Source organism: Taudactylus pleione, unplaced genomic scaffold, assembly GCF_031769625.1.
Source record: "Taudactylus pleione unplaced genomic scaffold, aTauple2 ptg000089l, whole genome shotgun sequence".
Classification (NCBI taxonomy): domain Eukaryota; kingdom Metazoa; phylum Chordata; class Amphibia; order Anura; family Myobatrachidae; genus Taudactylus; species Taudactylus pleione.
Window position 1 is genome coordinate 3,551,449 of NW_028284491.1, and position 16,106 is coordinate 3,567,554.

The window sequence follows — 16,106 nt, forward strand, 5'->3', positions numbered from 1 at the left end:
ACCACCCACAGCTTTAGCGAGCGGCCAGATTGATGGTCGCGATGGTCAAGACCATCGCAACTATCGGGGCTTGCGACGAGACCCTTGTGATAGGGTCTCGTCTGCCGCAAGCCCCAGTGAGCTTTCGGCTCTATTAGAGCTGGAAGCTCACCACTGACATCACGAGTGAATTCAGTGGGGCCGCCCCCAAACGGCAGGCATTCCGTCGGGAACGCCTCCGTTTGGCAAGCCACCCCCCACCCGCCTACTAAACGGTGCGAGCTGTCGATCACCATCGACAGCCGCCCCTTTTGTAGTAAGCCCTGGAGCGAGAGAATTTCTCTCTCGCTCCGGGGCTTGCGCATGCGCAGTGCGGCCGCTGGGCGTGCGCAGGGCCTCTACATCAACCATCGGCGCTTGCGAGCGGGTCTGAATGAGACCCTTAGTCTGAAAAGACTATAAACATTATTTATCTGTATGTGATTATTATGCCTGTTATTGCTATTTTATTTACAGTATCACAGCGCTCAATATTAACATTTTTATCATTGACCCCCTTTATTTGAGCTGCTAAAAACAATATGCGCAATACACTTTTATTTTTCTAAGAGTACACCGTGCCTAGCCCCCATACCCTTCACATGCAGGCTTTCACCTTGTTAGATGTCCCCGTTGCCTTGTAGCGGGAAGCTGAGCTGCCGCTTGGGCTCCGGAAGACAGCAGATGGCGTGCCGGCAGGGAAGCAGCTTCGGCTCAGACTTCCGGCACACTGCAGACTCTGCTCGTACACTGTGCACGTATCCAGCAGTGAGGTAGGAGGATTCCCTTTACTTACAGCTCTTGTTCCTCCATTGGCTCCAGCTGTCAGCATCCAGCGTTGTGACATCATGCTCCAACAGCTCCGCAATGGCGGGAATGGCTGTGGTTCTCCAGTGGCATACCTGAGGAGTTCTCGCGGAACACTAGTGTGCCGTGGTACAGCTGTTGAAAAACACTGGTGCACAGCATAAGCAAAACCATGTGTACATACACACACTGAAGTGATATTCATGGGATAGATGCCTAGTATCGTGTAGGACCCCCTCTAGCCCGGTGAAGTGCAGCAACTCAATGTGGCATCCATTCTACAAGTGGATAGAAGACCTCTGGAGAGATGTTGACCCATGTCGTCTGGATAGCTTCCCACAGCTCCCTGATACTTGTAGGTGCAGGATCTTGGGTGCAAATGGACCTCTCCACCGTGTCCCATAAATGCTCGATTGGGTTCATGTTATGTAAACGTGGTGGCCACACCATTTGTTGGAATTCAACAGAATGCTCCTCAAACCAATTCTGGACAACTTGGGACCGATAACACGGTGCATTATCATGCTGGAATATTCCATCTTTGTAGGGGTACGTGAAGTCCACGAAGGGCTGGAAATAGTCATCAAGCAATGCAACATAGCGGTTAGCGATCAATGATGTGTTCAGGCGGACCAGAGGACCCAACCCATGCCACATGAACACACACCACACCATTATGACAACTGGGGTCAATTAGCAACGTCACATGCCCAGGTGAGGAGCTGTGCCTGGTGTCGTAGTATTAACCGGGATACTCTGGTGGGTTTTCTGCTCCCATATCCCATGGAAGCTAAAGAACGCTGCACTGACCTGTTGGATATGCGTTTGGTTCCTCCTGCATTGAATGTGGATATGCTGTCCACGGTGGATGGTAATGGTTTCCATAAGGTATTCCCCGTTCACAAGTGACACAGTTGATCGAGGAATGTTGAATGACTTAAAAAGATAGGTACCCACCATCATGCCCCATTCGAACTCTGATAATTCACGTCTCCTTGCCATATGCAACCTAGCCTGTGTTCAAACTGACTCCAGAGATGACAGATTACAACTGATGCAGATCTGGGTATTTCCAAGACACTTACTATTACCTTTACATACTCTTATCCCGTGATGTTTGGCACTTCAGAGTATGTCCAGGGCCAGTATAAGGTTCTTCTGCCCCTACCCCAGATATGCTCTGCAGAGCTGGGGACTTGATTTGTGGAATGGTGCCCACATCCAGAGGAAAAACAGTCAGCTCAGGTAGCTGGCCCTACTGTGTGTGTATGATATATCGACATTCATCATTTCGACATGGTCATTAATGTCGACTTTGACCATGTCAACATTCATCATGCAGAGATGAAATGCCGACATGATAGAATGTCAACATATTGTCCCTGGTGGCCCAGCAGTCACTTACCTGCTCCTGACTGCAGCAGCGTATTCCGGGTCCAAGTGGTCTTCTGGGTCAGACCTCGGGTGAGTATTTTTCCCCTATCTCTTACTCCTACCTTTAGTGCCTAACCCTTCCTCACCCCGCAGCCTGACCCTAACCTCCCCCACCCCGCAGCCTAACCTCCCCCACAGCCCAACCCTAATATTGACATTATGACAATGTCCACATTCTCAGAATGTTGTTTGTTGACATTATAGCAATGTCGACATTACTGTGTCAACATTGTGAATGTCTACATTGTTGACCTATTGACTACATCCCATACTGAGGTATCTAAAAGCTTACTTTGATTACTGGCCCTGTATATGCCTGAAGTATTACATTCATTGCAATTTGTATGAGGCAGACTAGCATGTTATGTGTTACTAGTACCTTCTTTATAGTCTGGTCACAAGCATTTGGAAACCCCTTTTTAAAATTCTGTGTTTTCCTCTGCAACTCACTTTTTTATTAATGTGTAGCTCAAGATAATCACATGTAGCATGAGCACAGGCAGCTATCCCTGCACTCACCAGTTTCCCCTCCTGCTGCATACACTATGCCAGAGTTTCCCGGACTCTGCTATTACAGTCCAGGTTTTAATGATATCCATGCTTGATTCCAGATGGTTAAATCAAATTGACTGAGGTACTAATTAAGGGTCTGGTTCATTACGGATCGAAACTGTGATTATCACGCAGATGGCCGGTTGTTGTGCTCTGCGCATGCATCGCAGTGTGCGTGCGCGAAGGTCTCACTGCGTGCGCGAAGGTCTCACTGCATTCAGACACTGAGATTGCAGACACTAGGCAGACCCATCACAGAGTGATTGACAGGAAGTGAGCATTTGTTGGTGTTAACGGGGGCAGTGGTCGGCATAACGCAGGCATGTCGGTGCGTTTGAACGCCGTTACAGAAGCATACATAAATTAGTCACTGCGATGGCATATGCAGCTTGAGCTCTCACTGCGTACACGAGGTTAGCAATTTCTGAGTAAGGTTTGACCTTGTGTAATTGTGTGTGAGGCTCCGATAATACTCAATGATACCGATGGTTTCACAGAATTGCAATATATTACGGATGTAAGTAAGGGGAAGTGAGCGTCCTTAATTTGTGCTGCGACGGCATAGCGATTGCAAACATTGGCATATTTTCGCAGTGGACCTGTGTGCATAATCGCAGCTACGATTGCAATAGCAATCTGTAGTAAATCAGGCCCTAAATCATCTGTGTTCAAGCATGGATATCATGTAGACTGTAATGGCAGAGTTTGGGAAACTCTGCACTATGCCTCCTCGGGGCAGGGAGAGTCACATAGAGTGTATAGCACCATCTCAGGAATTATTCCCAACCAAAACTCACGCACACCGTCCCCATCAATAGTTGTATAAGCTGAGGCATGGTTGGCACCAGTTCTTCTTCGCACGTCTAATAGTTGCCCCTCCCACTACACTCTGGCCAACTCTCCTCAGACCACATCCCAGAGAGGTAAGGTATCAGAATGAGGCGGACGCTGGAGAACTGATTGGCTGCATTGCACAGCTGACCCAGCACGCCTTGGGTTTGTTCAGTGCTAGACTGGCAATGTTGCCTATAAATATGAAGTGAAGAGAAGCGTTACGGTGTGCAGTCAGAAATCCACACAGGAAAAATATATATGCAGAACATTCAACTGAGAGTGCTGTATAAGTGGCTGCTTGTATGGTCTTTGGCGCCCTTCTCAAATTTTTGAGATGTGGGAAGGGTGAGCCACCTGTTAGAACAACAGATTCGTAGTGAGGATTACCAGGGAGGGTAATCAGTTCTTCTGGAGTTCAGTTATTATCCCTTCAAATGCTGGAAATACTCTTTAATTTACAATTCCAAATTTATCATGAAATAATTTTAATCAGAGAACAAGAGACTAAAGAAACTGAGTGAGATTTTTCTATTTTATGCATTTATACAGTATAATCCAAAGCAGTGCTTTATAGATCTGCAGAACATTGCCCTGCTAAAATGCATACTGATGTATCTTCAGAACACGTTTATTAAGCAGTACAGACCACTAAACTGAATTGATTTGTACAGACAGAGCAGACTCTAGCACCAATCTGTTACAAGTCACAAGTGTGTTCATGTGACTGCTTGGAACACCTTATACAGGGCCGGTGCAAGGTTTCCAAATTCCCTAGTCAAAAGCTACGCAGCCGCTGCCAGTGTCATGTAGTAGAAAACATCCTTCATTTTCTTGTTAGGCAGACTCAGTGATACCATCCAGGTGCTGGCGCTCTTAGATAGCTGCCTAATGGTAGTGCTGGCCCTGACCTTATAGCACAATGCAATAGAAGATATGTGCACAGAACAACCATTAGTGCACACATTGCTGCCCATTCACAAGGCAGAGTAACAGGGTTCACTAATAAAAGCCTTTTGTAGCTGCATGTTGTATTTTACCTGTAGATATGTACTTGTTTTGGAACTCTGAGCCTGGGAGTAGTTGCTAACATGAACTTGATTTCCCCTCATTGTCACTTCTGACACTACAGTATTTTTAATCTTTTTCAGATTCGTTACCAACCTCTAGAACACTCCCCCACTGTAGTCAGACATCTTTCCATAAAGTACAATGTACAAATCTCTGCCTACTGTACTGAGCTTTCAGAACTGATCTTCAACACATTGCATGTGTTCCCCCCAGGGAAATTTCTTGATGTTTTTGGACCCAATAGCAGCATTTATAAGGGGCTCACAACCCTTTTATTAGTTCTATATCTTTCTCACGAAGGTAACAGCTGCCCTTGAGTCTGCGGCTGCCTGGATGAAGCACTCTATCTTCAGCGCATGGCCCTTCCCCCTCTCTGGTGCGCCTCCTCTTCACACGTTGCTGCAGGACCCGTTTCTCAACTGTTCATTTGACAGCTGCACAAAGAAGAAACTCAGGATGGATATAATTAATTCATTATTTAGGGATTATATTGTGTAGCAGTCACATAAGGCTTTATTAAAGGGCAGTTACTTTGATGCTCTCTGAACTGTATAAAGGTCACCATGTTAATCTGCGTATTGTATGGCATAGCAGCGCTCAGAAGTTCTCTGTATTTTATGGCAGGTATTAGGATGCTCCCTATATTGTATGGCAGTCACCAGGGTGCTTTCTTTTTTGTATGGCAGTCACTAGGATCAGGACCGGATTAACAACGGGGCTGATGGAGCTGCCGCTCCAGGCCCCCCAAAAAATAGGCCCACCAACAGCTGTGGACAGGAAAACATTTTTTTCCTGCTACAGCGGCTTGCCAGTGGCCATTCAAGGCCCACCCCCAAAAGTTGCGGCCCGCACCCCCCTCCTGGCCGCGACATCAGGCAGATCAAACACTGTCACCGCCGACATACATTTGAGACATATAGCGGCGCAGTGGAAGACTTCACTAGCCCTCCCTGTGATGGATGTGCAGTGACGCGGTGCCTCTTCAGCACCACGTGATGTCATGCCACAAAGGTGCCACCCTGCCAGCACCGCGTGCTATAAAGGAAGCGAAGCAGCAGTCTGAGGCAGCTCCGTGAAGGCAGCCCTGCAGGGTGACTGCTGCCTGCTTTGCGATAATAAGTTGTGAATAATGCACTGCAGGCTAAGGCACTGATATATGTATAGAATATATTTATGAATTTACATATGTATTATAACTTTATACAAACTATACAGAGACCATGTATGATTTTCTTGTGTGTGTATACATATATATATATATATATACTACATACACACACAAAGTCTGCTGCTTCAGTTGTTATGATGGCAATTTTCATATACTCCCGAATGTCATGAAGAGTGATCAGATGAAGTGCAATTACTTGCAAAGTCCCTCTTTACCATGACAATAAACTTAATCGCAAAAAACATTTCCACTGCATTTCAGCCCTGCCACAAAGGACCAGCTTACATCATGTCAGTGATTCTCTCGTTAACACAGGTGAGAGTGCTGACGAGGACAAGGCTGGAGATCACTCTGCCATGCTGATTGAGTTAGATTAACAGATAGGAAGCTTTACAAGGAGGATGGAGCTTGAAATCATTGTTCTTCCTCTGTTAACCATGGTTACCTGCAAGGAAACACGTACAGTTATTATTGCTTTGCACAAAAAGGGCTTCACAGGCAAGGATATTGCTGCTAGTAACATTGCCCCTAAATCAACCATTTATCGGATCATCAAGAACTTCCAAGGAGAGCGGTTCAATAGTTGTGAAGAATGCTTCAGGGCGGCCAAGAAAGTCCAGCAAGCGCCAGGACCGTCTCTTAAAGTTGATTTAGCTGCGGGATCGGGGCGCCACCATTGTAGAGCTTGCTCAGGAATGGCAGCAGGCAGGCATGAGTGCATCTTCACGTACAGTGAGGCAAAGACTTTTGGAGGATGGCCTGGTGTCAAGAAGGGCAGTAAAGAAGCCACTTCTCTCCAGGAAAAACATCAGGGACAGACTGATATTCTGCAAAAGGTACAGGGATTGGACTGCTGAGGACTGGGGTAAAGTTATTTTCTCTGATGAATCCCCTTTCAGATTGTTTGGAGCATCTGAAAAAACGCTTGTCCAGAGAAGGAAAGGTGAGAGCTACCATCAGTCCTGTGTCATGCCAACAGTAAAGCATCCTGAGACCATTCATGTGTGGGGTTGCTTCTCAGCCAAGGGAGTGGGCTCACTCACAATTTTGCCTAAGAACACAGCCATGAATAAAGAATGTTACCAAAACATCCTCCAAGAGCAACTTCTCCCAACCATCCAAGAACAGTTTGGTGACGAACAATGCCTTTTCCAGCATGATGGAGCACCTTGCCATAAGGCAAAAGTGATAACTAAGTGGTTCGGGGAACAAAACATTGACATTTTGGGTCCATGGCCAGACCTTAATCCCATTGAGCACTTGTGGTCCATCCTCAAGAGGCGGGTGGACAAACAAAAACCCACAAATTCTGACAAACTCCAAGCATTGATTAGGCAAGAATGGGCGGCCAGCAGTCAGTATGTGGCACAGAAGTTGATTGACAGCATGCCAGAGCGAATTACAGAGGTCGTGAAAAAGAAGGTTCAACACTGCAAATATTGACTCTTTGCATAAAACTTAATGTAATTGTCAATAAAAGCCTTTGACACTTATGAAATGCTTGTAATGTTACTTCAGTATACCATAGGAACATCTGACAAAAAGGTCTAAAAACACTGAAGCAGCAAACTTTGTGAAAACCAATACTTGTGTCATTCTCAAAACTTTCGCCCATGGCTATATAGAGTTGCGGTCCGGCACTCCTTCTTTCTGGAAACAGCTGGCTCCAGTGCCCTCAGCGACTGATGAATTTAAAATAGAGCAAAAACGCTGCAGCACTCAGAGACTGGTTGTGAATCAAATATATTATTTGGTGTCACATTAGCAAAAAAACAACGTTTCGGAGCACTGAACTCCTTTGTCAAGCTGTAAACCTTGACAAAGGGGCTCAGTGCTCCGAAACTTATGTACAGTGCCCCCAGCAGTAGTCCCCCCAGCAGTGCCCCCAGTAGCAGACCCCCCCCCCAGCAGTACACCTAGTAGCAATCCCCCTCTAGGCAGTGCCCCCAGTAGTGGTCCCACCAGTGTGCAGTGCCCTCAGTAGTCCCCCCAGCAGTGCCCGTAGTAGTAGTAATCCCCCCCCCCCCCCCGGCCAGACAGACAAACACACACAAACGTCAAAAAAAATAAAAAAAACCTCCACTTACCTTAATCCTTGCTCTGGCATCTGCTCCTCCATCTGGCGTCCTCCCAGGCCGGCTCGCTCTGCATGATGGGAGAGACGTCATGACGTCTCTCCCATCACCCACTGTGGGAGCCGGAAAATGGAGCTCATGAGTGAGCTCCGGCCCGGCTCCGACAGTGGGCGCAGCAGCCGATGAGAGTCTGTTTGACTCTCTTCGGCTACTAAAACAAACACACAGCTGCCGGCGCCTGTGTGTTTGTTACTAGTAGTGTAGTGCGGCCTGCACTTATATGCGGTCCACACTACACATCAATCCAGAGGCGCCCTGCAGTGGCCAGCGCTCTTAGGCAGCTGCCAAAATTTGCCTAGTGGTAGCGCCAGCCCTGTTACTAGGAAACATTTTAATCCCACCTATTTAGTGTTGGCTCTGCTTATAGTTGATTTGGTCCTGCCTAAATGAGGTTACATTCAAAATTAGTTTTCAGAAACACTTTGAAATTTCAATCTGCTCCTGACCACACTGGAATACTACAACAAAGAAAATTTTATCATCACAAAATATTTATTTTTTTATACATGTGGAAGTAACAAATTGCTTTTATCTAGTTAAAATGAAAAATACATGCTAGACAACAAATTGCGCAAATACATTCAATGACATTAATTGCATCAGAAATAAAACTATAAAATCACTTATAAAACTGGGAAACAATTTGATGCATATAAATATACAGAAAAATAGTTGGACAACCATTTACAAACTTAACTACAACTATTAATATGCAGCGTGCACTGCCTGAGGCAGACTCCCGCATACAATGCGCTCAATGTGGAGGCTGCTTGGCAGTGTAATTATGGTCACATAGTGACTGTATTCCTGGTAAGCTGGATGTTGATAGTGGAGGTGAAGGGCAGGACTTATCTATGGAATTCCCAGGTGTTGTCATCATAGACTCAAGCAAAAGGTTGAACTTGCTCTGTTGTGCTTCTAAGAGTGACATCAATCTCTTCTGTCCTTGGACGAGACTGTCTATCTTGTGCTCCAGTCTGCTGTAGCCGAGACAGTGCTCATCACTCTGCTTCAAGCCAGTGGGTCCTACAAAGTGACAAAAACCATGAATCAAAATTAGGCATTTGTCAGCTTTGGCATTTTCGGTAGATTCCTGGCAGTTTTGCAAACCACAGATTTACTAAAGGCATAACCAACTGGAATCCGCCATCAATTCAGACTTAAGAATACCACTAAACATCGGCTCAGCATAATTTTTTTCAGTACAAGTATAGAAAGCCCATATTTACTTTACTTTAGAACCCAATTAGACCTGTCTCTGGGAAGTGAGTTTCAGACAATCACTCCACATATCACTAGGGATTCCAGCCCTGGGTTGACCTATCTGGGACAGTTTTGACATTATGGCATGGGGACACCACACTGTGTGTTTCCCTGCTATAGTGTCAACAGCCCAGGTTTAGCCTAGTGCTGGTTATTGAAAAGTAGTAGAGACCTCACGCTGTTTGTGACCCCTATTTTTCAATACCAACAGAATGTTAAGAGGCCTAGAGCTGATTTTTGAACAGAACAAGAAAAAAGTGACTTACAGTACAGAACATTGCAGGGAATGGACAAGGGTTATAAACATTGCTGCATCAGCAGTCATAATACCCAAATAAGCTGCAAAGTGTCAGACTCCAAGGGTTGTAGGCAGTTGAGATGATGGTATAAGGGAGGAAGGAAAACCACATTAGGGAAGATAGCTCAACACGTAAGAGCTTACAGTCTTAAGGGGAGGTGCAGACAGACAGAGGTGACACAGAGGGGATAGCAAGGAGCATGGTGCAGTTGGCTAGGATGACAACTGGAAGGCTTTGCTAAGAAGTGTGTCTTGAGAACCTGTTTTAAGTTTTGTAGGGAGGTGGAAAGCCTGATAGGGGGAGAGTTCCAGGTAGGAGGCCATATAAGAGGATGATTCAGTAGTCCACTCTGGAGATGAACAGTGAGTGGATGAGGGTCTTGGTTGCCTCCAGGGTGATAAAGGGTCTGATTCCGGGAAAAGTTTTGGAGATGAAAACAGCAGGACTGAAAGAGTTACTAAACAGCAGGACTAAAAGAGTCACTTGCGTGCAATGTTGAACCCCATAGTGCAAGTGTTTAGCTTGCACAGTATTACTGTCTGAAAACTCAAAAACAGACCTGCTTCAGGCTAGCGAGTGTAGCCTGAGCAGGTTAGAGTTGCACAGAAACATTCACAGATCCGTGTGTGAAAAGATATTAAACTGTAAAAATAAATAAATAAATGACGTGCGTTCTCCACCCCTCCCCACAAACATAACCAGTCACGGGCTCTGTTGAGTCTGTCCTGGTTCTTAAAATATAGGCTAAACAATGCATAGGGTTTTCCTGTATTTTAGAAACCAGCACCAGGCTCTGTTGAGCCGGTCTTGATTGACAAAATACAGGTGAAAAATTACCAGCACCAAGGTCAGTGAGCTGGTCCTGGTTATGGAAATACGGGGGAACAAAATTAGTAGGGGTCCCCCATATTCTCTGCAACCAGCACCGGATTCTTTCTAGCGGGGATGCAATGCTACAGCGGGGGGATCCTTCCCCCCCCCTCCCGTATTTTCTAAACCAGGACCGGCTCAAGAGAGCCTGGTGCTGGTTTTTAAAATACAGGGGAACCCCATCCATTTTTTTCCCCTGTATTTTAAGTACCAGGACAAAGACCAACAGTCCTGGGCTGGTTATGAGTTTTAAAAGGAGAAAACTTGCATAATGTAATAGCCTTGAACTCACAAGTTCGCAGGCTATTACATTTTGCCTCAAATCTTTATCAATTGAAATCAATAAAAGTTACAGTATGTTTAACTATTAATAATACAATTCCCACATAAATGCATCCCTGTGGAAATTATTTTGCACTCATTAGTTAACTATATATTTTGATCCTGATTTTCCCTGATCTTTGCATTTGGGTGTAAGATATACTATCAAACCCAGCTAGATTGTGAACTAGTGTGACTTTTATTTGTTTCTCTCTTTATAATATGCATGCCAACACTGCTTACATTTTATTATGCGCTTTGTATGTCAACCCAGCTTAAGGACCCCATACATCTGTAATGTACTGGGCCAATTCCCTGATACCCAGATGCCGGGGTTGGGGCATCGGTAAAATCCAACATGTTGGATTTCCCTGATTTGCCAATCAAGACCAAAAAAACTGTATAATCGAGATCAGCAAAATCAGGGATTTTTAACATGAACAATTTTACTGATTGCTCAACGGATCGGCGATCATTGTCGGCCATTGATTGGCATTTCCGACCGGCGGATTGGCAGTTCTGGTCCAGTTGGGGAAACGGCCGGCAGATGTATGGGGCCCATTACATTTGACTACCAGCAAACACAGTTTATATTCCAACTACATTCATATTGTCTGTCCTGTGTACTCTCTCCTTGTAACTAAAGAGTGCCATACACCTGCCAGCCGTTTCCCCGATTGGACTGAAACCGCCTGTTGGAAATGCCAATCGGCAGCCATGAATGATTACCGTAGGCTTTAAAGCAGCAAAAAATAAAACCAGATTGGATAGGTCTTAAAAAAAATTCCTGCTTTACATCCCGCTCCAAAATCGTCAACATATCTGCACTATTTTAAAATTGGAACCCATTACATTTCCCCTTCAACTAGTCACCAGCAATGCGACAGAAAACTCAAGCACATAGTGCAGTACAAAATATATGTCTATTAAGCGTGGTGTAAATTGAACACTACATTACTGAATACTATAAGAAATGTGTGAGGCCAGACCCACTCCACACAGAAGAGGCAGGATATCCAGGTTATTGGACAGAGGGCCAGTGACGCATTATGCGCCATTATACAACTTATAACTAAGGTGACCCAGTAACAATATTATTATATTTTAGAACTGAAAACAGAATTGCAGGTTCAATACTATATTTGCCTGCAGTTCCAGCTACTTGTTATTCTCCTACTACCACCCGCATGATACTGTAGGTAGGCGATTGCCATAAATCCCATGGGTTTCTTAGTCAATGTCTAATGCACTTGAAGTTGTAACTTCCCCCATTTTACCTAGCAGCTAAGGTAGCTATGTCAGGGGAGGCATTCAGTAGCCTAATATACAGCAGACTTCCCTTCCAAAAGGGTTCTACATGCCACACAGAGCCTTGTGGAACGATTATTTGTTTATCAATCATAGGTGACTGATCTGGTGTGTACTATGTAGATACACCTCACAAGCGTGGTGCAGGCAGCAACATCAGGAGAATCTACGTCTATTTTCTGACAAACTTGGACATTATGAGGCTCATGCTGACTTGAGCATATATGCCAACATCCCAGCGGTCAGAATCCCGACGCCAACATCCCGACAGGGTTAGAATACCGACACTTTGTCGGTCGGTGTGCTAACCCTCACCCTCTCCCTACCCTCCCCCTCATTCCCCGATGCCTAACCCTAACCTCCCCCCTAGTGCCTAAACCTAAACTCCCCCTTCCCGCACCCTAAACCTTACCATCCCCCTTAGTGCCTAACCCTCCCCCTAACGCTAACCCTCCCCCTAACCCTGGTACTTACCTTCGGGATTCCGGTGGTCAGGATGCCGGCACCAGTATTCTGGAATCCTCTCCGTCTGTATTTTAACCGTACATAGTACATAGTAAGTTCACTTAATTGCAACTGGGTCTATAATATTATAGTGTTCAGTAACTGTGGACTTGGTCAAATAACGTTACGAGGCTGGCGCAGATTTAATCAGCTGCGATGTAACTAGAGTAGCCAGGACTGGGATATAGTGTGCGACTGTCAGAATACTCTCCCTAACTCCTCTTCGGAACCACTTCCATCCATGTGGAACTGTGACTCAGTATTTTGTCCACTCATCTCTCGCATCTGGTCCCCCACGGGGCCTCTCACCAATGTTAAGGTGTTGCATGTATCATCCCAATGGCAAAGGCTTTTTATTGCTCCTATAACAAAAAATCTTGGCTCAGACTTATACAAACTTTACCCAAACAAATTGGCACCTGAAAGCAGGACTACCCTATTCCCAGTTCTTAAGAGTTTCTATAGTTAACAGTGTTAGAACGGAAACAGAAAAAAATGTAAATTATGTTGGAAATATTTGTGGCTAGGGGTTACAACCATTCCAAGTTATCAACAAAACCAAGGTATTAGCTATCCCGAGAGATAAAATACTGACACAAAATCAAAAGAAAAATACTACCATCAAATAATTACCATGGGTTAACCACTTTAACCACATGAGTACGGTTATTAACAACCTTGCCAAACAGTAATGACCAATCAGTACACCCGATCCAAATTTGTAACCTCTTAAAAATACTGCCCTGATATCACAGAGGCCATATAAATACGTTCTCTGGACATTCTAGATCAGGATGCTATCAATGCCCTAATTGCCTGACATGAAGGTACATACAGACAGGTGATTTTTTCCATTATCCTCTTACAAGTGTAAAATTTAAACTCAAACAACACCTCACATGTACCAGCAAATATGTTGTATATACCATTTCATGCCCTTTTGGATGCCAATATGTTGGTAAAACAGAGCACCAATTTAAGGAGCAAATGGGACTCCATAGATCTGTAATTAGGGAAGCTATAACCAACGGGTCCAGTGAACAACCAATGGGCATTTTGTCTTAGTCAAACATAATCTTTCTACCCGTTCGCTACAGAATTATCGATGAAGTCCCTCCTTTGCTCAGGAGAGGTGATAGGGTAAAAAAGTTATTGCAACTTGAGACCAATTGGATAGATTGGGAACGCTGACCGCTTAAATGAGACCCTTTGGTCTGTTATAGGTATATTTAAGAGGAATCGGTTCGATTCCCGGCAGCGCTTGGCCGACAAAAATATTTTCTACTTCAGGGTCCATAGGGTATCCACAGGATACCTTGGGGATGTCCCAAAGCAGTATCCTTCAAGGGTGGGGACGCTCCTGTGCTGAAAGGAGAATCCGCCGCCCGAAGGAAGCATCCTGAGAGGCAAAGGTGTCAAACCTGTAATACCTCACGAAGGTATGGACAGAGGACCACGTAGCAGCCTTGCAGATCTGGACTGCAGAGGCACCATGTCGAGCTGCCCACGAAGGACCCACAGACCTAGTGGAATGAGCCTTCACAGAAGGAGGAACCAGCAGGCCTTCATGAAGATAAGCTTCAGAAATTGCCATACGGATCCAGGCTGCCAAAGTTTGCTTTGAAGCAGGCCAACCCTTTTTACGGAAGCCATAGAGGACAAACAAGGCGTCCGACTTCCTAAACGAAGAAGTGCGGTCAACATAAGTCCTTAAGGCCCACACAACATCCAAAGTGGCCTCACCCACTGAAACACCAGGTGAGTTAAAAGCCGGAACAACTATTTCCTCATTAACATGAAACTGGGAAACAACTTTGGGCAGAAATTCAGGACGAGTGCGTAGCACTGCCCTGTTCCCATGAAAAATCAAGAAAGGGGGTCTACAAGAGAGAGCCTCTAACTCAGAAACACGTCTGGCCGAAGCTATGGCCAGAAGGAAAACAGTCTTAGCTGTTAGCCATTTAAGATCCACTGAGCCCAGTGGTTCAAACGGCGGTCCTTGGAGAGCCCTCAGGACCACAGTCAAGTCCCAAGGCGCAACAGGTGGAACAAAAGGCGGCTGAATACGCAGAACGCCCTGCATAAAGGTGCGCACATCAGGAAATGTAGCAATCCTACGATGAAACCAGACAGACAGGGCCGAAACCTGCACCTTCAAAGAAGCAAGGCGAAGCCCATGGTCTACTCCCGCTTGTAGGAAGGCGAGTACCCGAGACAGACGAAACTCCCGCAGTGCATAACCTCTCGGTCGACACCACTGGAAGAACGTATGCCACACGCGATGGTATATTCTCGCGGAAGACGGTTTCCGAGCTCTTAGCATGGTACGTACTACAGAGCTTGAAAACCCCCTGGACCTTAACATGGCCGTCTCAACAGCCACGCCGTCAAAGACAGCCGAGTCAAGTCCGGGTGAAGACAAGGACCCTGTGACAGAAGGTCCGGTCGGAGCGGTAACCGCAGAGGACTGTCCACGGACAGACCCTGAAGGTCTGAGAACCAGTGCCGCCTGGGCCATGCGGGAGCTATCAACAGGAGCGTCCCTCCTTCCTGTTTGAATTTCCGGATTACCCGTGGAAGAAGGGAAACCGGAGGAAAGAGATAAGCAAACCGGAACGTCCACAGGACGGACAGAGCATCCACCAGAGACGCCTCTTCGTCTCTTGTGCGAGACCCGTACACCGGCAACTTGTTGTTGTGCCGGGACGCCATGAGGACGATCTCTGGAAGACCCCACCTGTCCACCAGCAGTTGAAAAACGTCCGGGTGCAGGGACCATTCCCCCGGATGAACGTCCTGCCAACTGAGAAAGTCCGCCTCCCAGTTTAGCACTCCCGGAATGAAGACCGCTGATATGGCCGGAAGATTGCGCTCCGCCCATACCAGTATTCGAGACACCTCTACGAGAGCCGCCCGACTTCGGGTTCCTCCTTGCCGGTTTATGTAGGCCACGGTGGTAGCGTTGTCCGACTGGACCTGCACTGGGTGACCTTGGAGAACCCGATGTGCCTGCTGGAGAGCACTGAAAACCGCTCGGAGTTCCAAGATGTTTATTGGAAGCTCTGCTTCTGCCGGAGTCCACCTGCCCTGGAACAAGTGTGGACCCGAAACTGCTCCCCAGCCCTGAAGACTGGCGTCCGTCGTCAACAGGACCCAATTCGCCACCCAGAACGGACGACCCTTGTTGAGATGGGTCGTCTGCAACCACCAGGCAAGGGACAGGCGAACCTCCGGAGTGAGCACTATCATCTGGGATGTTAGAGACTGAGGCAGTCCATTCCACTTGGACAGGATCAGGTGCTGCAGAGGTCTGGAGTGAAACTGAGCATATTCCACCATATCGAATACCGACACCATGGAGCCCAGTAACCTCATCGCCGAGTGTAGAGACACCCGGCGGCTCTGCAGACAACTGCGCACCCTCGACTGTAAGGCAGAGATCTTTTCCCCCGTCACAAAGATCCTTTGCTGTCCCAAGTCCAATAAGGCTCCGAGGTGCAGAATCCGCTGAGACGGGATCAGGGT

At 46.4% G+C, this 16,106-nt stretch overlaps 1 protein-coding gene across 3 annotated transcripts in view; it reads right to left on the reverse strand.

Annotated features, from left to right (window-relative positions):
- Window positions 1–8,574: 8,574 nt before the first annotated feature.
- LOC148527297 (uncharacterized) overlaps window positions 8,575–16,106 on the reverse strand; it is a 141,293-nt gene continuing 133,761 nt past the window's right edge. For 2 of the 3 annotated variants that reach the window (XM_088469108.1, XM_088469107.1), the window contains one exon: window positions 8,575–9,042. In XM_088469108.1, coding sequence (XP_088325234.1) covers window positions 8,771–9,042 — 272 coding nt within the window. In that variant the 3' untranslated portion in view covers window positions 8,575–8,770. The remainder of the gene's footprint in view (window positions 9,043–16,106) is intronic. The other variant, XM_088469109.1, reaches the window with a different exon arrangement.